Raw genomic sequence first — 24,984 nt, forward strand, 5'->3', positions numbered from 1 at the left:
TTTGTTAAGGGGCTAAAACCACCTTTTTTCCACCTACTCGCAATTTTCTTAAAAATTGTTGCATTTAGAGATGAAATACCCCAGAGAAAAAATGATATGTAGTAGAACATCTAAGGGGTGCTGAGATCTAATTTTGTCAATTTTCTGGTTGGAAAATGTGTAAAAGTGGGCCTTGATTATAATTTTTCTGGTTTTTAAATGTTAGCTTCAGACTTTCAATTACCACAAACCCAATTTAAGAACATACAATTGAGGCGAGGACTAAAACCGAACATGGCAGGAGGCAGGACTCTTCAATTTCTTACTTAAACCATTAAACATTAGGTATGTACCTGTAAACTAAAAGTCAGCTTCCCGCCGACATTTTCCATATGAAAATATAACTTTTCTGTTTACTCTTGCGACGAGCTGAAATATTATGGTGAGGTGATGAGACGATCTTTGAACTATACCTACCTACACGTCAACAATATGTACAATTATCACAATTGACGCAATATGAAGAAAATCAGAATGTCGATTGAATTTGAATTTAGATATTTAGATGTACCTATCTAGTAAATTGTGCACTCGAAATCTTCTGTCGTCATCGAAAAACCCGATGGAAAAACCAACCAATAACATTTTGAATATTTTCACACTCCGTGGGCAAAATATGCTTAAAATTAGATAGAGAAATCGCATACGAAGTTGGCAACTAATCGTAAGCACACGTAGAAGTGTATTAAGCGTGGCAAGTTGCCTCCAAAGTGACAGTGAAATGTAAATTTTGTGATTTTTTCGTAATTTTTTTCGCATGCAGTTCCAATGGCTTCGTCGAATACGATTTCATTAATAATTTTCATAATCTCGGCAATTATTATCGGTTTTATCAATTGTGCTGGAATTGAATTCGGCCAGGAGATCCAGAATGGAAATTGGCTTTCGAGACATCGTATTTCTTTTCCATTAACCGTCGCACAGAAGCATTATTTTTTCGGTGTAGGCGAAGATAAAACCAGTAAATTTTGGTTCATTCATGAATTGGGAGAAGATGGAAGACCAGTGCGGGAAACCAGTCGAGGTTGGAATTACGTGTACAACCGAGTATTTCCGTTCACCATCGATCATAAACAATTCATTTTCAGCATCAGTGATCAAAACAATTGGCGCATTCAAGAAATATTACCAGGCGGATTGATGGGTACAGAGACAGCGAATGGGTATTGGAAATCTAAACCTATGATAATATTTCCATTTCATATCGGCGGCAAACATTACGTGTTCAGCTTGACTGGTACCAATTGGTCCATTAAGGAATTGTTACCAAATGGTCAAATGGGTTTGGAGACGGATAGTGGATCGTGGAAATTTGAATACACCTTGGGATTTCCATTTTGGATGATCGGTAGACAATATTTTTACTGCATTAGAGAAAAATATTGGTTTATTCGGGAACTTTTATACGGTGGTAAAATGGGCGAAGAAATGGCCGCCGGAAATTGGACGACAAACCATGGACTTTATGTCCCATTCGGTATAGATGATAAATATTATTTTTATGCTGCGATTAATGGGACTACAAATAGGACGACGTCGTCTTGGTTTGTACAAGAATTATTACCTGGTGGTAAAATGGGTACGGAGAAGGCACGAGGTTCGTGGCAACGTGATTTTAATTTGTCATTTACGTTTAATATCGAAGGAAAGCAATTTTTTTATGGACTTAGCGAATACTTCTGGTCGGTTCGGGAAATAATTCAAGAGCCCAGATTACCTATTATCGACCTGGCTTCATCGAGGAAAAATTATTGCAATGGAAAGAAAGTTTCGAGAAGAAAACGACAAAATAATGGCCAAACAATCACTACCAGCAACGATGTACTCGGTGCCCTTGAAGCGTATTTCAGTAGTATTGAAAACGACGTTAGTGATGGGTATGATGTTTGTATTTTTAATAATGCACCAGATCCCAGAACACCAGTGGCAACTTTTCAGCGTTGTAGTATCGATAATTTTGGAGATCCTACAACATTAGCAGCAACTTTTCGACTTGTCGAAGACGCTAATCATGACAGTGTTGTATATGTAACTGCCCTTATACGGGCTAAAATACATCGTTATCATATGTCTCAACAAAGAGATTCAATTTCTTCACTGATATATGAATATTTGCGAAATATTGACAGAGCAAATGACGATGAAGCTGGCTACCTTTTAGCATCGTCTTTAGGTGGTGATACTTTACCATTCAATTTTGCACCTCGAAGCCCTGCAATGAATCAGGGGGCTGTATCTCAACCTAGTTGGAATGTCGTAGAGGAAATGCTCCGCGACTACCTAATAAAGATGCCAGGAGGTGCTTACATACGTTGGACTTTAGCGCCGATATATTCTCTATTGCGGAGTACGAATTCGCGAAGACCAACTAATTTTTGGATGACGGTTCAATTCTTTGATGCGCAAAATAATTCAGTCAGCTGGAGAGGCGAAGGTGCTCATCGTTACTTCCATTTTCTCAATGCTCCAACTGAAGCGTGTAAGAATACGAGTAATCATTCTTGGTGGGATTGGTCAAAATCGAATTAGAATTGCATATCTGCTTAGTACTATTTTTTTTTAACCAATTGAAAAAAAAACAACCCCCCCCCCCATCATCATTTAACAATTTATTCTAAATCACCCCGAAAAGTTCGTGTGTCATCAGTTCATCACTTGAAAAAAAACTCAGCCTAGATTTCAACACTAAAATATCAGTTTGAAATAATCGTGAAAAATTCCAAGCCCAATTAAAAAATGAATTTAAAAATCACTAAGTAAAATTTTATTTTAAAAATTACCAAAAAAGAATCATTTGAAACAATCAAAGCAAGTAAATCATTGAAAAATTTATTCTAAATTACCACAAATGATTCACTTGAAATCATTCCAAAAATTTGTCGGTCATCACTTGGAATGATCCTCAAAAAAAAAAAATGTTCATTTGTCACCCCTAAAAAAATCCACCGAATGCAACACTAAAAAACAATTCGAAATCGACATTGAAAAAATATTTTATACCGTATCACAAAAAATTCACTTGAGATCATTCCAAAAAAATCAAATTTGAAATTATCGAACAGTTTTCTAAATCTACACGAATAGTTTACTCGAAATCATCCCAAAAAAAATGCATACTTGATCATACATTAAAATTTGACACTAAAAAAACATGAAAAATACAGTTGAAATCATTCCAAAAAAAAATGATTTGTCGCTCCTAAAAAAATTCAATGAATTCAAAACTTCAAAACCAGCAGATCATTTTTTCCACAAAAAACATTGAAAAATTTATTCTAAACCACCGCGAAAAATTCACTTGAAATAGGTAATTCCAAAAAAATCACTTGTTTCACTCAAAATAAATTCATTAGAATTCAACACTAGAAAATTAATTTGAAATCCCCTTAAAAAATTGTTATTTATGGTGAAATTCAAGAAATGAAATTCTGAATCACCAGCGAAAATTTATTCAAAAAAATCACCAGAAAGATATAATAAGTAAACCAAAAAAGTTATGATTTGAAATAATCAAGAAAAGTTCCAAACTAAAATCATCATTGACATTAAAGATATTGAACAAGTTATTTTAAATCACCACAGAGAATTCATTCAACAGAAGCAATCACTGCACAAAGTAATTCTGAAATGACTTCTAAAAAAATTAATCCATTCCTCCAGGAGAACTTTTGAGCCAAAGAATTTTTCAGTATGTGAAAGTTTGCGTGTGTCGTGCTGATTTCAATATTTTCCCCCACCATTTTAACTCGAGTGTTATAGGAATTATTTTGATAACAGTAGGTGCATACAATTTTTCATAAGAATATATCATTTATGCATGTACCTAATACCTATATCTACAAACTAACATAAGTACCTAAAATTAGTATAAAAATGCTTGTGTGAAAATTCAGCATTTTCAAAATAAAAAAATAGAAAATAAATAATAGAAAAAATTACTGGTCATAATAAAACTTACAATAATATGAGGTATTTTTTTCACTATATTATCATTTTATAACAATTTTTTACAGTATTTATGATCCTTTCGATTTGAACAAAATCGAACTAGATCTAAAAGTCATGACCTAAAATCCCATAACATAACTTTCAGGTGCTAAAAATAAAATTCATTCTTGTATTTTTGGAGAGTTATTGAAAATTAAAAAATACAAAAAAAGGCAAGTTGAAATGGCAATTCTCTAATTTTTTAAAGAAATAGGTATAACCATTTTCTGGTAAAAATGAATCAACATGAAGAATTCCTTCAATTCAACTCCTACCAAATAAAAATTAATAGTTTTGGGCCATTCTGTACTGGAGCCTTCGGCGTTTTTTAATTTTCCTCCAAAAATTTCAAATCATTTTAAAGGGACTAGGGCTCTTAGTGTGGCTATGGGAACTAGTCTAATTCCTAAAACACTATTGTTTGCATTCACTGACAGTGATATCTCCTTGTTGGGAGCAAGTTGACTCATCTATATTTTCTATATATTGGACGATTGTTGTAAAAGTAGGACGATCCTCTGGCATGTACTTCCAACATTTGAGCATTAAAGAGTACCTGAAATTACAAAAACAATGCAGCTAAAACTAGAACTTGAACAGAAATATGTTGTAAGTAAGGTGCACTGGGGGAAGTTGGAATTCGGGGTAAGTTAGAAAACTTGCGCTAGCGCCTAGAGGTTTATATCTGGCGAAATGCCACTAAAGGTGACTTGAGGGTACTACCCCTACTTCATCACGGCATAAAAATTTTCGCGATTCAGTTTCATTTTAGATGTCTTTGGTTCAATTGTATTTTGTTGTTGTTTTGAACTTATTTTGAATTTGGTCTAAAATACAGACTTTCTATTTCTTAGTTTTTCGCATATAGCGGACGAACCGTGCATCCTAGTGAAAATCTGATGAGATTGATCTCAAAGAGAATTAAATTCTCTACAATTTTATCATTGTGCAATTTTTCTAGGACGCTCGGTTTGTGATCTATGCCTCTGCAAAGTTTAACCTGTTCTGACTTCCCCCAATTGGGGTAAGTCAGGACAGTTTATATTTTATTCCACTGAGCGAAAGCTACTGTGTCAATCGCGCTCAAATTTTTACCATAGGTTAAGAACCCTTATGGGAACCTACATAATAAATTTGATCCATATTGGTTCATTAGAAGGGGAGTAACAGCTGGTCAAAGTTGAAATTGCGAAAAATCATTCTGACTTGCCCCAGTGTACCTTACTTTAATGGCAGTAGTTCAAAAGGTGGAATTTATGAAATACATACATCTGATCACAGCAATTGGGGGGCTTTCCCATTCGATAGCCCGAACGTAAAGCCTGGAATAATTCCTCCATTTGCAGTACTGTAGGATAAGGTATTCCACCAGATGTATAAATTTCCCATAATAATATGCCATATGACCATCTATAAATTTCAAACCAGAAAAGTTGGTATTATTAACAATAAGGTTTACAATTATTTCATCATTATAAGTTTGGATATTCGAGAGATTCAACTGACACATCAGATTGAGTTGAATAAAGTCCATGAATCAGCGCTTCAGGTGCCATCCATTTCAATGGTAATCTGCCTTTTGTTTCCTTTCTATAGTACTCTTTATTTCGAATATCTCTTGCTAGACCAAAATCAGCCACTTTCAAGGTGTAATTATGAAATACTAGAACATTTCTTGCAGCGAGATCACGATGAATGCACTGAAAAGTAAAAGCAAAATACTGTGGGTAGTAAGTAAAGTACAAATTCTCACAGATTTATCTCAATTAGCGCTTGAATTCGGACTTTGAAAATCAGAATCTCAATAGATTGGCTGAATTTAGCTCTGTTGTGTCCAACACTATGTAAAATGAATATGTTTACAGTTGGGTTCTTACTTTTTTTAAAGCCAAATGTTCCATTCCTTTTGATATTTGTTGAGCAAACCCCAGTAATGTTTCTTTGGATAGATTGCTTGTTGCGAATTTATCCCCAGATGATGGTGCATTGTTTCGAAGAAAGTCATGTAAGTTCCCATGTCTAGCAAATTCAGTTATTACAAATAATTCTCCATCTTGGGTGCAGCACCCCAACAGCTTTAGAACATTGTCATGTGATCCAATTAATTTCATGATTTCCATTTCAGTCACTAAATCGATCATATCAGAGTCTGAGTGATCATCTGAAAACATTTTTGCAAAAAGAAAACAAAAGATGTGTGTTCAATTTATTTTTTAAATTGTAAATCAAATAACCTGAGTGAGCTACCTAGTTTGCAAAGTAGGTACATCCATTAAGACATGGACTATGGAGTTTAAAATGAAAAATCTTCTGTGTTGCAAACTGGGTGGCTTACCCTAAAAAAAAGATGATAGGTTAGTACCTTTCAACATTTTGACAGCTACAGTGCTAACTATATGTTTTTGTAAGATTCCTACTGCTTTAGCTTGAACCACTTTTCCAAATTCTCCTTGTCCCAGATCATTTTCTAGAGATAGGTTCTTTCTAGGGAACTCCCACTCATGATCAATTGGCCATAGCTGATATTTTGAATCTGAGGGTGTATCTGCTGTGGAAGTTGAATTGACAATTGTGATATTTGGTAGTTTCTAAAATTAAATAAGAAGTGTTTACAGATAATTCATTTTTGTTTTTTAAGAGGTATAATTTAATTTGTGACATCACATACCAAAATGTTAAATGCATTTTCATCCATCTCAATTTGGTGTTCAATAATCACTTGCTTAACACATTGTTTCAAGGCTATTGTCTCCATACACATTTTATTCATTTGCTGCTCTATTTGTTTAATTGCTCTTGAACTACTATGTTCTATTTCATCCCTTGCTGCTTGACAACTTTTCACTCCATGATGAAGAAAATAATAAATGAGTAAGAGGGAAACTACAAAAATTAAACACAACAGAGCCACACAGCAAATTACAATGAAAAGTAAATTGTTACTTTCATGCTCCTTTGAATTCTCTTTTTGTTTTGGGACTATCCTTTTGAAATGCTTCCCTATCATTACTGTTATATATTCATGTTTCTTCAACAGATCAAGTTCTTCTCCAAACCCATCATTGTAACTCTCTTGCTGAGATTTTTGAAGTAGGCAAACTACTTGCTGTGAAGATACTGAATTTACTTTACAAGTATTGTTTCCTACTAGTACAGTAATATCAGTTTTCTGACATGCCCTGTTTATGTGTTCCCCTTCAATGATCATGAAATTTTTCTCATCCATTGGGATATGGGATTTTAAAAAATGATAAAACTCGGGATCAGGATACAAGAGAAATACTGATGAATGATTAGTTGGCATGCTGATAGTCATGTCATGTGTTCCATTGCTTTCAAGTGAGAATTTCATTCTTCCAGGATTTCTTGCATCGATTAAATCACTGTTGATATTTGATATGGGAGGTGATATACAAGACCAGATCGGTGTTTGTGTGGAATCATTGCGGATTTTGCATGAGCTATTGAAAATTTGACCATTATTGTGTACATGAAATGATAACTGTTGGATTTGCATCAAGTTTTCATTGTGAATTAAAATTTCAACTCCTCCAGAAAGGATGCCTTTTGGTGCTAAATTGAAACCTTTATAATCACGTTCCAAATCCTTGGTGTACTTGAATGTATTATTTATAGAAGGATTACAAGTGTTGTTGTCAAATTTTACCTTGATAGGCACATCCACAGTGAAATTTGTATGCTCATTGAAACTCTCAAGTGAGTAGCTATCAGTAATACATTTTATTTCATGTAAATGGATTGAGAATATTTCACATAGTGTTGTCCCAATTGAAATTACAATATATCTCCCAATATCTAAATATTTGCCTTTGATGGCTAACTCAGTACCACCATATATAGGACCTTTATTTGGATAAATGCTATAAATTTCTGGATTTTCAAAAGTAAAGTTTTGTTGAGATTTGACCCAAAGATTTTCATTTACATATACTTCAATGGGTCCACTTTGTATGTGAAATAATGTCGACTGCTCAATAACACACTCAATTTTTTTCATTGATACATAAGTATTTTTATATACAAGTTTACAAGATCGTCCAGCAACTGTGATACTATGATTAGTGTTGTTGAATAGAACATCCAGGTTTTGACCTAGAATAGTAACTTCAGTGCCTCCTTCCCTAGGCCCATGTTGTGGTGAAAAAGCAAAAATTTCTATTATGTTTCCATTTGGACATGTTGCTTGTTTTTTTTCATTGTAATGCGTGCATTCCTCTTTCTTCGAACACCAATAACATGGATAAGTAGAAAAAATGCATTCTTTTTCTGACAAGTATGTGTAACAACCAGAGAATGTGATATTTTGATCCCAAATGTGTTGAATAATTGCTGTCTGAAGGGATAATTTTGCCATTGAAGTGTGGTAACTTATTAGTGATTCACTGAATTCTGATATGTCACATGTGAACACAAGAATTTCCTCCTGTGCAATGGAGGCAGGTACAATTATTGATTGAAATTCTATATTTGTGAAGGAAATTTTGCAATGAAAGTCCGCTTGAGCCAGAATGATATCATCAAGATCGTTTGTAAGTGATTCTAAATGGATTTTTTGTGGCAAACCGTATTTTGAATATGCTGGGCCCACAGTTCTGAGTGCAACTTTTTCCCGGAAATCTGTTTCAATCCAAGTAGAATAGCTTTTCTGGTCACAATAATGTTTTATGGTACATTTTCCAGTGAATATGCACCAGCCACAGCGGTGAGTGATATTATTAGACTTTATGCAATCATCATAATTTGTCAACATTGAACAATTGAACCTTGGTATTTTGATTTTAGATAAGGTAGACCCCGTCAGTACATATAAATGCTCTTTATTAGGGGAAAGTAGTAGGTCAGAATTCACAGGTGAGCCTTCTTCAATTGTAATGTCAACTTGCTCATATGCCATGCTTGCGTTTTCCACAATTATAATTTTTATATGACCATCATGTGTTCCTACAAACACTTCAGTATATTTTCCACTCTCTACAGCATGAATTGCAGTCAAAGATGTATTGAAAACCATTGCTGGAGGTGATGTTACTACACACTTTTCAAGTGCATGAGATATATTTTTTTGGTCACATTGTTTTTCTTCAAGAATTTTTTCATTAATTCTGTTAAGAGAATACACACACAATGCGCTATGGTCGCCAAGTCCATTAGAATACGTTTTCATATCATTACTTTTAGAAAAGATCGCAAGTAGCACATCATCATTAGAAGTGATATTCAATGACCTTGCCAACTGTAAACCTGGCTTTCCAGCATGTGCTGTTTTTACAAGATTGTAATGCTGTTCATTTCCAGAACCACATTCAGTTTTAATAACAGGGGTTAAACAAGAAGAACGACTACATAATCTTTTCAATAAGGAAACTTGAGATTTCTGATTCATTTGTGGTGAAGCCAGATCAAGAATAACAAAAAAGTAAAAGTATGTTTGTTTCGCAAATCCATACACACAATCTGTAATATATCGATGGTAAGAATTTGTGTACAGTCTAAAATAATTTTTGTCGTCAAGGTGGACTGTTGAAAAACCCAAAATTTCATTTTTTGTAGTTACCAACAGTGATTGTTCAGTGATGAAAGCCACTTTTGTTTGATTTGATTTTTCCATACTGTATGCGAGTAACTTGCGTAATTTTATTTTAGTTCTATTCGATTTGGATATGGTATGTTGAGTAGAATATGTTATGCAATCCAGCTGGTGAATGAAATGCCTGCATGACATCAATCTTGAATTCCAATAATCAATCAACAAGAATTCGTTGTAATCATCTGCTTGGATTCCATTTTCAGAAAAATCATCAGAAATATTGCTCTGAATTCCTAAATTAGGTGACAATTGATACAAGCGATTGTTTGCACTCATGTACACTATTCCAGTGTCTCTGTGCATAACTAATTGGTTTCTCTTGTGCTTGGTAAAATAATCAGCGAATCCTTTGAAATCAATGTTGGATGAATCATTGCCAGATAATGACTCAACTCTTTTTAGTTCTGAACATTGCACAAATACTACCCATGAAAGTAGTATTTTGTTTAAGAACTTCATTCTTTTACACTTTAATTGTGTTCTGGGTATATAAATTATTATTTTTTATTAATATCAGGGGTGTTGTCATTCTGATAATTATTAATCACTTTGTGGGTAGGATCATTATTCATTTGGGTTTTTAGTTCTTGGATGTTCCAGTTCTCAGTCAATTATATAGAGGTGATTTCCAGGCAATAATCTGGAATCATATTATTGAAAAAAAAATTGGTTGGTATGGCATCAGACGGGGCTCGTGCTTGATTACTTATTAGGTAACTAATGTTACTAAAACTATCTACTAAAACTGATTTTTAGTTACTGAAGTCACTTTTTTAGAAGTAGTTTCTGCGTGACGCGTGGAAAAACTATGCAGGGTGTCCTAGTTCAATGGTAGGTAATACTGTAAATAATCATTAAATCATGATGAAGCTTTGAAATTTGGTATGATGAACTGGGACACCAAAAGAAAATTTGTTAGCCTGGGAGGCAGCCACCGAGTCCCATAGGAGGGGAAATGGGTGATGGGGGGGGGGGTTCAACGTCAATTTTTCAAAATGGTGTTATTGGCATGATGTTGGTATCAATTCGACGTTTTTGAATCCGCTGAGTTCAAAAATACCATTACATACTTTCTAAATATAAAAACGTCGAAGGAAGGTCAGCGTGTTGTTTAAGGTTGAAAAATGTGTAATTTTGGGATATTTTTGTCAAAAATGCGAAAACCTTACTCAGCAAATCTCAAATAAGTTATGAGTTTATTCTCTTTGTATTGATTTTTTTTCTGAATGAATTTTTAAATTTATGTGGACGTGTACAATTATTGTATTAATCGTGCCACGAAGGAGTTCTTGTTTGAAAACAAAAAAAAATTGAATGCATTACGTAATTAACTATTGCCCAATTAAAGCATTTAAAGCATCCAATAGGTAAAAAGCGAATGCAAAAAATCTTTTGCAATCAGCAAATAACTGATAGCTTGTTTTACAAGTTTTCCAAAACGCAAGAAATGTTGATAGGTATAATATCAATAATGTGAATAATGTGCTGCCTTTATTACTGAAATTTTCACTCATTTTTTGGACAATTGTAAAACACATTGACGTTATACCTCTTAATATGGACAGTATATGTAGCCCACAAAATTGAAGAAACAAAATGGTATTTTCAGGGATACCTGTACCTATAGGTACTACATATCACATTGCCTCCAATATACATTTTTTCAAATTTTCGGGAAAGAATATGGTGCTCCCTTCCATTGAGTCTCCATTTTGAAAATAGGGTTAGTCAATTTAAAACTGTACAAAAAATCACCACACAGCAAAAACAGCACTTTGAAGTTTGAACTTTCAATTGAAAGGTTTTACTATCTTAACGAGATATCGAATGGACTTGTAAAATCAGTTTGAACCCTTTTTGAAAAATTACTGTGTATTTTGGGAATTGAGACTTTTTAAGATTTTGGCGATTGGAACAAATGGGAAAATGGATTTAGAATTATGGTATCTATTTTTCATAAACTAGACAATTTGGAAAATCGGATTCGGGGAAGTTGGCTGGTGTCTATACCTAACTTGATTAATGAAAATAGGGCGAGATATTTGAATTAAAATCAAACAAAAAATATCAAAGTACATACACAGTTTTAAAACAAAAAAACAAAAATTGAGGAGTCTAAATTTTTAGAACGTTTTGAATGAATGAAAATATCGGTTATCAAACTGGAAAAGGTATGTGAAACTTCTACATGATTATGCGTAATTACTACAATAGGTATGTAGAATTAATTTCAATTTTTTAATAAAGCATTTTCTGAACTTACCTCGATATGCACCACAATATCAATCAATTTATGTCCAATGAAACATTAATTTTTAGACTACAACCAACTGATTTCTGTATCTTCTGCAGGTTCTTGTTTTCAAGTACATATATTAATAACAAAGAAAGTGTCATTTCAATATTTTGTTGAACTAGATTGCGATCAACTGATTTCTGTAGGTATTACTCATCTGCATGTTCTAATTAATTTCCAAGTATGAACTGACAAGTACATACATACCTACATATTAATAACATATAGAAAGTGTCATATAGGTTTTATGTTTCGTTGAACTGGATGTGTCAATCATAGGGGAAAAGTTTGCTCGTGTACCTCATCAGTTAGTTGAGTGGAAATTTATCGTGTGGAAAATATAAAAATAAACGTTGAGCAGAAATAGGTTTATTCATACCGGAAACCGGATTTTTAAAAAAAATCAAATTCTTCATTAATGATGTTGTGGTGCTCAATTTCCATTTTTTGCAAAATACTTTTCATACGTTTGTTATCTTATAAATAATGATAGTGACTAACGGATGATAATAGTTTTCATAACAAATGGGTTAATGGTCCATCTCATAAATATCACCTAGGGGGGGACATTTATTCGACTCCTAGCTAGCTCAGATGGGAGTCCAGAAGAGTAATCACTATATTTCTAAGTCATCAAGTACATAAATAATCAACATTTAAATACCATTTATGTACACAAGGTTTATTTTGAGAAGATATTCACTACATTGGCTACATCTATAACATATTGAGATATGTTATTACTTCGACGAATGTGCTCTATCTAAACAAATAGGATGGTACTTAAGGTACCTCTCCTAGGTGACTCATGCCAATTATACAAGGAATTGAGACCATACTGGTTGCGCAATGTACAACAACCATGTAAGCGAAATATGTCGAATAATGCGTAAGTGAGGAATCTCTGCTCCATCCCTTACGACGAATGACTTCATCTATTAATTACGATATAATTATAATTAATACAGTGGAGACACCACCATGTAAGTACCCACTTACCTAACACTGCTGACCATCTCACCACCTCTTTTCCGTAGCCTACCCCAATAATAGTGGCTGTCGGTGGCTGCTTTACTTTGAAGAGACTCACGTAACACACGCATCCCTCTCAATGCCTAGGTACATCTCGAGTAGACCGCAAAATTAGGTATAGCGAAATATGTCGAATAATGCGTAAGTGAGGAATCTCTGCTCCATCCCTTACGACGAATGACTTCATCTATTAATTACGATATAATTATAATTAATACAGTGGAGACACCACCATGTAAGTACCCACTTACCTAACACTGCTGACCATCTCACCACCTCTTTTCCGTAGCCTACCCCAATAATAGTGGCTGTCGGTGGCTGCTTTACTTTGAAGAGACTCACGTAACACACGCATCCCTCTCAATGCCTAGGTACATCTCGAGTAGACCGCAAAATTAGGTATAATCGTCGGATTATCACCATAGTAATTAATACGCGACGATTACGATTAGACTTTAATTTAATCTAGTCCACACGCGAGGTGGGTTAAATAATAAAATAATACTACTTAGGCCGATGCCTGTCTTCATATACAGATTACTCCCTGACCACATACTTCGATGAGGATCCTGCCACGGCCGATTGCAAAAACCAAGTGAAGAGACACTCGTATCGCCAGAAGCTCGTGCCTCCTTGGCGATTGACAGATGTCTTTCACACCCTAATATACTGAATACTTTCCCACGTACTCGGTACCTTTTATTACCCAATAAAGATAAATCACATCGCGTAAAAGGTAACCCTAAGAATAATCACCAAGCAGGTGGAGGCAGATTGCACCATAACACGTTGAAGTATTTTCAAAATTAAAAACACGCATTTGATGCGTGAGAAGGTCCACTTTTTGTCAAAATATAAATCTAGGTACCTATGAACGAAAATATTTTTAAAAATAGCAACTTCAGACTTTCGATTACGACAAACCCAATTTAGGAGCTCAAATCAACAATGGAGGCGAGGACTAAAACCGAGCATGGCAGGACTTCTCAAATTCTTACTCAAGACATGTACCACTTGCACCAGTGAACCAAAAGTCGGCTTTCCGCCAAGATTCTCTGCAATACATACATATGAAAATTGAAAACATAACTTTTTTGTTTCCTCTCGGGACGAGCTGAAATTTATGAGGTGATGAGGTAAACTTTAAACTACGTAAACAGCATGTAGAATTATCACAATTGATACAACATGAAGAATATCAGGATGTCGATTCAATTTGAATATAGATACCTTATCTACACTGTACACTCAATATTTTCTGTCGTCATCGAAAAACCCAATGGAAATATCGACCAATAAAATTTTAAATATTTTTACATCCCGTGGGCAGAAATATTCTAAAAATTAGCGAGAGAAATCACAAACGAAGTAGGAAACTAGTCACCAAGTAATAGTAATACGTTGTATAAGCGCGAGAAGTATGCATGGCAAGTTGTCTCAAAATTGACGGTGAGATACATGTAATTTCGTGATTGCGCGCCGTCCTGTATTTTTTGGTGATTTTTTTCACATGCGGTTTCAATGGCTTCGTTGAATATGATTTCATTAATTTTCATAATCTCAACAATTATTATCGGTTTTATTAATTGTGCTGGAATTGAATTCGGCCAGGAGATCCAGAATGGAAATTGGCAATCGAAACATCGTTTTTCTATCCCATTGACCGTCGGAGATGAGCATTATTTTTTCGGTGTAGGCGTGGAAGAAACACTCAATGAATTTTGGTTCATTCATGAAATCGGAGAAGATGGAAGACCAACGAGGGAAACCGATCGATATAAAAATTTCGTGTATAACCGAGCATTTCCGTTCACCATCGATCAAAAACAATTCCTGTTCAGTGTCAATGATCTAAACAATCAGTGTGATTGGTATATTGATGAAATATTACCAAGCGGGTTGAGGGGTACAGAGACGGCGCGTGGATTTTGGAAATCTAAACCTACAATAATATTTCCATTTCATATCGGCGGTAAACATTACTTGTTCAGCTTGACCGGTACCAATTGGTTCGTTAGGGAATTGTTACCAAATGGTCAAATGGGTTCGGAGACGGATGGTGGATCATGGACATTTGAATACACCTTGGGATTTCCATTTTGGATGATCGGTAGACAATATTTTTATTGTGTTAGAGAGAAATATTGGTTTATTCGGGAACTTTTAAACGGTGGTAAAATGGGCGAAGAAATGGCCGCTGGAAATTGGACGACAAACCATGCACTTTATGTTCCATTCGGTATAGATGATAAATATTATTTTTACGCCGCGATTAATGGAACTACAAATACGACGATGTCTTGGTTAGTGCAAGAATTATTACCGGGAGGTAAAATGGGTGCGGAGAAGGCACAAGGTTCGTGGGAACGTCGTTTCAATGTGTCATTTGCGTTTAATATCAAAGGAAGACAATTTTTCTACGCAGTTAGCGAATACTTTTGGTCGGTTCGAGAAATAATACAAGAGCCCAGATTACCTATTATCGACCTGGCTACGTCGAGGAAAAATCTTTGCGATGAAAAGAAAGTTTTGAGAAGAAAACGACAAAATAATGGCCAATCAATCAATACCAGCAACGATGTACTCGGCGCCCTTGAAGCGTATTTCAGTAGCATTGAAAACGACGTTAGCGGTGGGTATGATGTTTGTATTTTCAATAATTCACCAGATCCCAGAACATCAGCAGAAGCACCTTTTCGGCGTTGTCTTATCAGTGGTTTACCGGCAACATTAGTAGCAACTTTTCGACTTCTCGAAGACGCTAATCATGACAGTATTGTAGATATAACAGCCCTTATACGGGCTGAAATACGTCGTGATCATATGACTCAACAAAGAGATTCAATTCCTCCACGGATACATGAATATTTGCGAGAAATTGACAGAGCAAATGACGATGAAGCTGGCTACCTTTTAGCAGCATCTTTAGGTGGTGATACTTTACCATTTAATTTCGCACCTCGAAGCCCTACAATGAATCAGGGAGCTGTATCTCAACCTAGTTGGAATGCCGTAGAGGAAATGCTCCGCGACTACCTAATGGAGATGCCAGGAGATGCTTACATACGTTGGACTTTGGCGCCGATATATTCTCAATTGCAAAGTACGAATTCGCGAAGACCAACTAATTTTTGGATGACGGTAGAATTCTTTGATGCGCAAAATAATTGTCAACTGGAGAGGCGAAGGTGCTCATCGTTACTTCCATTTTCTCAATGCTCCTACAGACGCATGTAAAAATTCGAGTAATCATTCTTGGTGGGATTGGTCAAAACCGAATTAAAATTGCATACCTGCATAATATAATTTTTTTTAACTAATAAAAAAAAACATAAATCACCATTTGTAAGCTAAAGTTTAAAATGAAAATGGTATTTCGAATATCTCTTGCTAGACCAAAATCAGCCACTTTCAAAGTGTTATTATCAAATACTAAAACATTTCTCGCTGCAAGATTTAAAAAGCTCAAAAACGTACCTACCAATGTTCATTGGGAATTATTATTCACCTACCTACCTAATTCATTTATCTCAATCAAATTTGAAAAGCGGTATCGGGAGATTATTAAGAGTTGGAATTTTTGTGCTTTCATAGTATCCGAAAAAATTGAAAGGAATTCAGAATTACTGCAGAATAAACTAGACAGCCGCGCAAGCTGTAACGGTGTGTGTACTGTGTAGCTTGTATTGTTATACAAAAATATTCATTCTTCGAAATCACCAAAAAAATATACCCATTAAAAATTACTTTGAAAAATTACATTCGAAATTTCCCCAAAAAAATTCCGAACTAGATCATCATTGAACCATTTATTCTAAATCTCGACGAAAAATTCATAAGTCATCTTGAAAAAAATTCATTAGAATTCAACCCGAAAAAAATCACGTCTTTGGAATTATCGCCAAAAAATTCATTCGTCATCCTTAAAAAAATCCACCGAATTCAACACTAAAAAATAAATTTTAAATCTTGCAAAAAACATTGAAAAAAATATTCTGAACCATCACAAAAAATTGACTTGAGATCATACCAAAAAATCAAATTTTAAATTATTGAACAGTTTTCTGAATCCACACGAATAATTTACTTGAAATCATTCCAAAAAAATATTCACGCGTGATCATTCATTAAAATTCGACCCTGAAAAAAACAATAAAAAATTCAGTAGTTGAAATCACTCCAAAAAAATTCATTCTAAACCACCACGAAAAATTCACTCGAAATTATTCCAAAAAAATTCATTTGTCATCATTCAAAATACGAAAAATTGTTATTTATGCTGAATTTAAGGAAATTAAATTCTAAATCACTAGTGAAAATTTATTCAAAAAAATCAAAGCAATTTATTAAAAATTACTACCAAAGAAATAATCATTTAAATAATTCGTAATCAGCATCCTCAAAAATGTAATAAATGATATTTCACATGCTTCAAAAATGTGACCAAAATTGTGTGCTCCCCTGTGCCTCATAGGGGTTCTGAAGAATCCCAAAATGAAATATACTTATACGCTTACTCCATTTTTTTTCTTCAAATTTTTGTATATTCCTGGAATTGGGCATATGTACCTATTTTTGATATTTGTTGAATTTTCAGATTTTTTACAAGTAGAGATTCTGAATCTCTTTTTGATTTTCTTTATGCATGTACTTACTATGAAAGTAAAAAAATTCCAATTTTCACCAATCCGTTGATATTGCTTCCCAAAGTTGGACGCATTAACATGATATCACAACTGTGAGAAAACAACAAAACCCCTCATCCGTCTTTTTGTGAGTGCTGAGAGTAAAATTGCAGTGGTTCTCTAACCTACCCAATGAGAGGATGCCACAAAAAATTTTTTGAGCAAAATTGGAAGACTAAGGTAATTTTTGATCCGTGAGTTGATTTGGAAAATAACCCTATTACTGATACTTATTTTTAAAGATGCAGGAACCGCTTTTTTGTTATGATTTAATAAATACCTAATATGTATTTATAATATTCGACCCCTGATTCAATAATCATTTTTTGTCAAAAAATCAACTTTTGCTTTTTACTAAGTATTCACACTTGCAGTAAAATATTGCGTTCATAGCGCTGATTTCAATATTTCCCCCACCATTTTAACCCGAGTATTACCTACAAGAATTATTTTAATAACAGTGGGTATAATTTTTCATAAGAACATACTCGTATTTATCTACAAATTAACATAAGTTTCAAGAATTAGTATAAAATACTTATGTGAAAATTGAGCATTTTCAAAATAAAAAAATAGAAAATAATAAATAATAATGACTATTCATAATAAAACATACAATAATATGAGGTATTTTTTTTACTATATTATCTTACTTATAGCAATTTTTTACAGTATAATTTATGATCCTTTTGATTTGAACGAAATTAAACTAGGTCATGACCTAAAATCTCATAACGTAACTTTCACGTGCTAAAAATAATGTTCATTCTTGTATTTTTGGAGAATTTTTGAAAATCGAAAAATTCAGAAAGGCAAGTTTCAATGGCAATTCTCTAACTTTTTGAAGAAATATAACCAATGTCAAATCATTTTAAAAGGACTGGGGTTTTTAGTGTGGTTATGGAAACTAAACTAGTCTAATTCCTGAAACGCTATTGTTTGCATTCACTGACAGTGATATCTTGTTGGGAGAAAGTTGACTCCTCTGACAATAATAATATATCCTCTATGTATTGGACAATTGTGGTGAATATAGGTCGATCCTCTGGCATATAATTCCAACATTTGAGCATTAAAGCATACCTGAAATTGCAAAAACAAAAACAATGGAGTTAAAACTAGAACTTGAAACAGAAATATGTTGTAAGTACATTAATGGCTGTAAGGTAAAGTGGGGTAATTCCGATGGCAAAATTCAAAATTTTAGCAATTTCTCATTTTTTGGATTTCCTGTACATTTTGGGGCAAAAATGATGTAACAACTTTATTCCTGCGTCCTTCAGCTACACATTGACTATATTGAAGAGTGATTTGTGTGAAGGCTTCATACATATAATTGAAAAAACATTTTGGAAGGTTGAGTTATCAGAATTACCCTAAAAATGGGGTAATTCCGATAATGAGTTTTATAAGGAAAGGAATTCTCCCAGGGTAATTCCGAGCCAGTTATGTTGAAATATACCATTTATTGCATATTTAGGTTTTTATTTCATGTAAATTGAATCATTAGAACAAAAATTATCTTTTTTTTACAAATATGCATTTTTGAGGCATAATTTTTGAAAACTAGACCAACTAGAGAAAAATGCCCCGTTTTGAGGATTTTCTTTGATAATTTCGACCCCCTAAAACTATAATACATCAAAACAGAGAAAAAAACATTGCAGGACAATTTTGCTGGGGCTATTGGAATTACCCCGCAGCTTGAAAAATGATCGACATGTTTAATAATTCAATGCCACCAAACAAATAATTATAAAAGCAAAATCAAAAGAGGTACTGACACTTTAACACATATTCATCAAATATCAGCTTCTAAACAGAATTTTTCAACAAGTTTTGAATGATAAAAACGAGTTTCAAAAGTGCACTGTTTTTTGCGGCAAAGGATTTGGGCATTCAGATTTTGAACACTGCACAGACTTGACAAAACAGAGCAGATGAACCATCTGATCATTAATGGGTGTAGGTTAGCACTAAAACTACCTACTTTCTTCATCATTTGTGCCAAAACGTGTTTTGCAACAAAGCTAGGGCTTGCTATCGGAATTACCCCACTTTACTTTAGTTGGAAAGGAGACATTTATGAAGTACATACATCTGATCAGAGCAATTGGGGGGCTTTTCCATTCGATATCCCGAACGTATAGCCTGAAATAATTCCTCCATTTGCAGCACTGTAGGATAAGGTATTCCACCAGATGTAAAAATTTCCCATAATACTATGCCATACGACCATCTATAAATTCAAATCAGAAAAATTTGAAATCATTAATAATAAGGTCTACAATTTCATCAAGGTTGGATATTTGAGAGATTTGACTGACACGTCAGATTGAGTTGAATAAAGTCCATGAATCAGCGCTTCAGGTGCCATCCATTTCAAAGGTAATCTACCTTTTGTTTGCTTCCTATAGTACTCTTTATTTCGAATATCTCTTGCAAGACCAAAATCCGCCACTTTCAAGGTGTAATCAAATACTAGAACATTTCTCGCAGCGAGATCACGATGAACACACTGAAAAGTGAAAGAAAAATATCTTTGAGTAGTAAGGCACAAATTGTTGCTGATTCGACTCAACTAGGACTTAAATTGAGGCTTTAAAAATCAGAATCTCAATAGATTGACAAAACGCAGGCACTAGGTATTGGGTCTAACACGATGTAAAATGAATCAGTTCACAGTTAGGTTCCTACTTTTTTAGAAGCCAAATATTCCATTCCTTTTGCTATTTGTTGAGCAAACATCAGTAACAGTTCTTGGGATAGATTGCTTGTTGCAAATTTATCCCCAGATGATGGTGCATTGTTCCGAAGAAAGTCATGTAAGTTCCCATGTCTAGCAAATTCGGTTATTACAAATAATTCACCATCTTGGGTACAACATCCTAACAGCTTCAAAACATTGTCATGTGATCCAATTAATTTCATTATTTCCATTTCTGTCACTAAATCGATCATATCTGAGTCTGAGTGAATATCTGAAAACATTTTTGTAAGAAGAAAACAAGGGTGAGCTACCTAGTTTGCAAAATAGATACATCCATCAAGACATGGGGTTCAAATCAAAATTAGGAATCTTCAGTGTTGCAAACTGGTGGACTTACCCTAACAGAAAAATAATAAGTTAGCTTAGTACCTTTCAACATTTTGACAGCAACAGTGGTAACAATGTGTTTTTGCAAGATTCCTAATGCTTCAGCTTGAACCACTTTTCCAAATTCTCCCTGTCCCAGATCATTTCCTAGAGACAGGTTCCCTCTAGGGAACTCCCACTCATGATCAATTGGCAATAGCTGATATTTTGAATCTGAGGGTGTATCAGCTGTGGAAGTTGAATTGACAATTGTGATATTTGGTAGTTTCTAAAATTTAAAAAAAAGTGTGAACAGACCATTTATTTTTAAGCACTATGACTAAATTTTGACATTACATACCAATATGCTTGATGAAGTTCATCCAACTCGATTTGGTTTTCAATAATTACTTGCTTAACACATTGTTTTAGGGCTATTGTCTCCATACACATTTTATTCATTTGCTGCTGTATTTCTTTGATTGCTCTTGAAGTACTCTGTTCTATTGCATCCCTTGCTGCTTGAGAACTTTTCACTTGGTGATGAAGACAACAGTAATAAATGAGTGAAATGAGAACTACAAATATTACACACAGCAGGAAAGCCACACAGCAAATTACAAGGTGAAGTAAATTGTTACTTTCATGATTGTTCTGCTGTGGGACTATTTTTTTGAAATGCTCCCCTATCATTATTGTTATATATTTATGCTTCCTCAACAGATCATCTTCTTCGTACTCATCAATTTCACTCTCTTGCTGAGATTTTGGAAGAAAGCAAATAACTTGCCTTGAAGATACTGAAAGTACTTCACAAGTATCGTTACCTACTAGTACAGTAATATCAGTTTTCTGACATGCCTTGTTTATGTGTTTCCCTTGAATGATCATGAAATTTTTCCCATCCATTGGGATATAAGAATTGTAAACATAATAGAACTCAGGATCAGGATATAACAGAAACACTGACGAATGATTACTTGACATGCTGATTGTGAAGTTGTGTGTTTCATTGCTTGTAAGTGAGAATTTCATTCTTCTAGGATTTTTTGCATCTATTAAATCACTGTCGATATTTGATATAGGAGGTGATATGCATGACCAGATTGTTGTTTGTGTGGGTTCATTGAGGATTTTGCACGAGCTGTTGAAAATTTGATCATTATTGTGTACATGAAATGATAACTGTTGAATTGGCATCGGGATCACATTGTGAATTAAAATTTCAACACCACCAGAAACGATACCTTTTGGTACTAAATTGAAACCTTTTTTATCACGTTCCAAATCCTTGACGTACTTGAATGTATTATTCATAGAAGTATTAAAAGTGTTGTTGTCAAATTCTACCTTGATAGGCACATCCACAGTGAAATTTGAATGCTCATTAAAACTTTCAAATGAGTAGCCAGCTGTAATACATTTTATTTCATCTAGATGGATTGAGAATATTTCACATAGTGTTTTCCCAATTGAAATTACAATATATCTTCCAACATCTAAATATTTTCCTTCAATGGCCAACTCAGTACCACCATATATAGGACCTTCATTTGGATGAATTCTATGAATTTCTGGAATTTCAAAAGTAAAGTTTTGTTGGGACTTAATCCAAAGATGTTCATTTACATATACTTCAATGGGTCCACTTTGTTTGTGAAATAATGTTGACTGCTCAATAACACACTCAATTTTTTTCATTGATACATAAGTATTTTTATATACAAGTTTACAAGATCTTCCAGCAACTGTGATACTATGATTAGTGTTGTTGAATAGAACATCCAGGTTTTGACCTAGAATAGTAACTTCAGTGCCTCCTTCCCTGGGCCCACGTTGTGGTGAAAAATCAAAAATTTCAGTAATGTTCCCATTTGGACATGCTGTTTCTTTCTCTGCATTGTATTGCATGCATTCTCCTTTCTTCAAACACCAATAACATGGAAAATTGGAAAAAATGCATTCTCTATCTGATGAATAGGTGTGACAATTGAAAAATGTGATGTATTGGTCCCAAATATGTTGAATAGTTGCTGTCTGAAGAGATAATTTTGCCATTGAAGCGTGACGACTTATTGGTATTTTACTGAACTCTGAATCTGATATCTGACATGTGAACACAAGAATTTCCTCACGTGTAATGGATGCGGGTACAATTATTGATGGAAATTCTGTATTTGTTAAGGAAATTTTGCAATGAAAGTTGGATTGGGCCAGAAGAACTTCATTTAGATTGTTTGTAAGTGATCCAAAACGTATTTTTTGAGGATAACCATATTGAAAGTGTGTTGGGCCTAACATTCTAAATGCAATTTTTTCTCGGAAATCTGTTCTAATCCAAGTAGAGTCACCATTCTGGCCACAGTAATGTTTTATGGTACACTTATTTGCGAATATGCACCATCCACACCGGTGAGTGATATTATTAGACTTGATGCAATCATCATAATTGGCCAACATTGAACAGTTGAACCTTGGTATTTTGAGTTTTGAAAGTGTATACCCCGCCATTACATATAGATGCTCTTTATCATGGGAGAGTAGTAGGTCAGAATTGACGGGTGATCCTTCCTCAATTGTTATGTCAACTTGTTCATACGCCATTGTAGCATTTTCCACAATTACCATTTTTACATGACCATCATGTGTTCCTATGAACACCTCAGTGTAGTCTCCACTCTCTACAGCAATAATTGCAGTCAAGGTGGTATTGAAAACCATTGCTGGAGGTGATCTCACAACACAATTTTTAGGTGTATCAGCTAAAATTTCTCTGCGAGTAATGCACGCTGTTTCTTCAGGAAGTTTCTCATTAATTGTGTTTAGAGAATACATACACAGTGCGCTGTGGTCACCAAGTACATTAGGATATGATTTCATTTCATTACTGGTAGAAAGTATAGCAAATAGCACATCATCATTAGAAGTGATATTCAATGACCTTGCTAACTGTAAACCTGGTTTTCCAGCATGTGCTGCTTGTGCTAGATTGTAATATTGTCCATTTCCAGAACCACATTCGGTTTTGATGAAAGGGTTCCAACATGAAGAACGATGATCAAGGCATTCTCTTTTCAATGAGGAAACATAACAAGATTGTCGAGATTCCAGTTTATCTTGTGCATAATTCAGATCCAGAGTAACAAAATAGTAAAAGTATTGTTTATGCTCAAATCCATACACATAATCTTTTACATCATTATCATGATACTGTGAGGAAGGCGATAATAATTTATTACTGTCATCATAGTCATAGTGGTTTATTAAAAATTCAAACATTCCCGTTTTTGTTGATACAAACAATGCTTGTGTACGATTTGATGACCTGTAAGCGATGAAAGCCACTTTTGTTTGATTTGTATCGGTTGTTTTATCATTATTAATGTTGAAGTGTTTACTTAATTTCATTTTAGTTCTATTCAATTCAGATATGTTATGTTGAGTGGAATATATTATGCAATCCAGCTGCTCAATTAAATTCCCACATGATATTAATTTTGAATTAGTATAATCAATTAACAAAAATTCATTGTAATCATTGGCTGGGATTCCACTTTTAGAAAATTCATTTGAAATATTACTTTGAATTTCTAAATCTGGTGACAATTGATAGAAACGATTCTTGGCTTTCACATACACTATTTCAGTGTGTCTGTGTATAACCAATTGATTTCTCTCTTGAATGGCATGATGATCAGAAAACTCTCTTAAATCAATTTTGGGTGAATAATTGCCAGATAATGACACAGCACATGTCAATTGTAAACATTGCACAAGTATTACACATGAAAGCAACATTTTGTTTAAGAACTTCATTGTTAAGTATCTCGGAATTATGTATCATTTGCTCTTTATTGAGATTGAGATATCAGGGATTTTCTTATTCTGATGAGTCATTCATTTGGTTTTCAGTTCTTAAGAGTTTCTGGTTTTATTTAATTTTTATCGGTAATTTCCCAGCAATAATCTGGAATCATAGTTGAAAAAAAATGGTTGGTATGACATCCAGACAGGGCTAGTACTCGGTTACTTTTTAGGTAACCAAAGTCACTAAAATTACTAAAACTGATTTTTGCTTCCTAGAGATCATTTTTAATAATTTAAATTTTGCGCAAAAATTCGTTAATCATTTTCAAAAGCGAAAAAAAAAATTAAATTACATTTTCTGTCAAAAATCACATCATAAAAATAAAAATCGTAAAAAAAATTTTGAAAAAATTTGTGCCGGATGAGCGATTTGAACCGCATACTTTCCGCACAG

At 34.0% G+C, this 24,984-nt stretch overlaps 3 protein-coding genes across 3 annotated transcripts in view; 1 reads left to right on the top strand and 2 right to left on the bottom strand.

Annotated features, from left to right (window-relative positions):
- Window positions 1-24,984, top strand: part of Kat60 (Katanin 60) — a 147,215-nt gene that overhangs the window by 75,595 nt on the left and 46,636 nt on the right. The gene's annotated exons all lie outside the window — the stretch shown is intronic.
- Window positions 3,566-10,270, bottom strand: LOC135847937 (plexin-A2-like). The gene is made up of 6 exons (XM_065367678.1): window positions 6,695-10,270; window positions 6,389-6,614; window positions 5,904-6,187; window positions 5,533-5,726; window positions 5,296-5,436; window positions 3,566-4,582 (listed from the first exon to the last, which is right to left on the bottom strand). Exons 1-6 carry the CDS (start codon window positions 10,091-10,093, stop codon window positions 4,441-4,443), a joined length of 4,386 nt encoding a protein of 1,461 aa, XP_065223750.1. The 5' UTR covers window positions 10,094-10,270; the 3' UTR covers window positions 3,566-4,440.
- LOC135848712 (plexin A3-like) lies at window positions 20,790-24,639 on the bottom strand. The gene has a single exon (XM_065368678.1). The coding sequence runs from the start codon at window positions 24,537-24,539 to the stop codon at window positions 21,051-21,053; it is 3,489 nt and encodes a 1,162-aa protein (XP_065224750.1). The 5' UTR covers window positions 24,540-24,639; the 3' UTR covers window positions 20,790-21,050.

Source organism: Planococcus citri, chromosome 5, assembly GCF_950023065.1.
Source record: "Planococcus citri chromosome 5, ihPlaCitr1.1, whole genome shotgun sequence".
Taxonomy (NCBI): Eukaryota; Metazoa; Arthropoda; class Insecta; order Hemiptera; family Pseudococcidae; genus Planococcus; species Planococcus citri.

What these genes read in the sequence shown, in the direction of transcription:
- LOC135847937 (XM_065367678.1), bottom strand. Translation starts at nt 10,093, where the DNA reads ATGAAGTTCTTAAACAAAATACTACTTTCATGGGTAGTATTTGTGCAA. An exon ending in AGCTGTCAAAATGTTGAAAG is followed by an intron (nt 6,188 to 6,388) that starts GTACTAACCTAT and finishes AAATGTTTTCAG; the next exon opens with ATGATCACTCAGACTCTGAT. An exon ending in AACATTTGGCTTTAAAAAAA is followed by an intron (nt 5,727 to 5,903) that starts GTAAGAACCCAA and finishes TTTACTTTTCAG; the next exon opens with TGCATTCATCGTGATCTCGC.
- LOC135848712 (XM_065368678.1), bottom strand. Translation starts at nt 24,539, where the DNA reads ATGAAGTTCTTAAACAAAATGTTGCTTTCATGTGTAATACTTGTGCAA.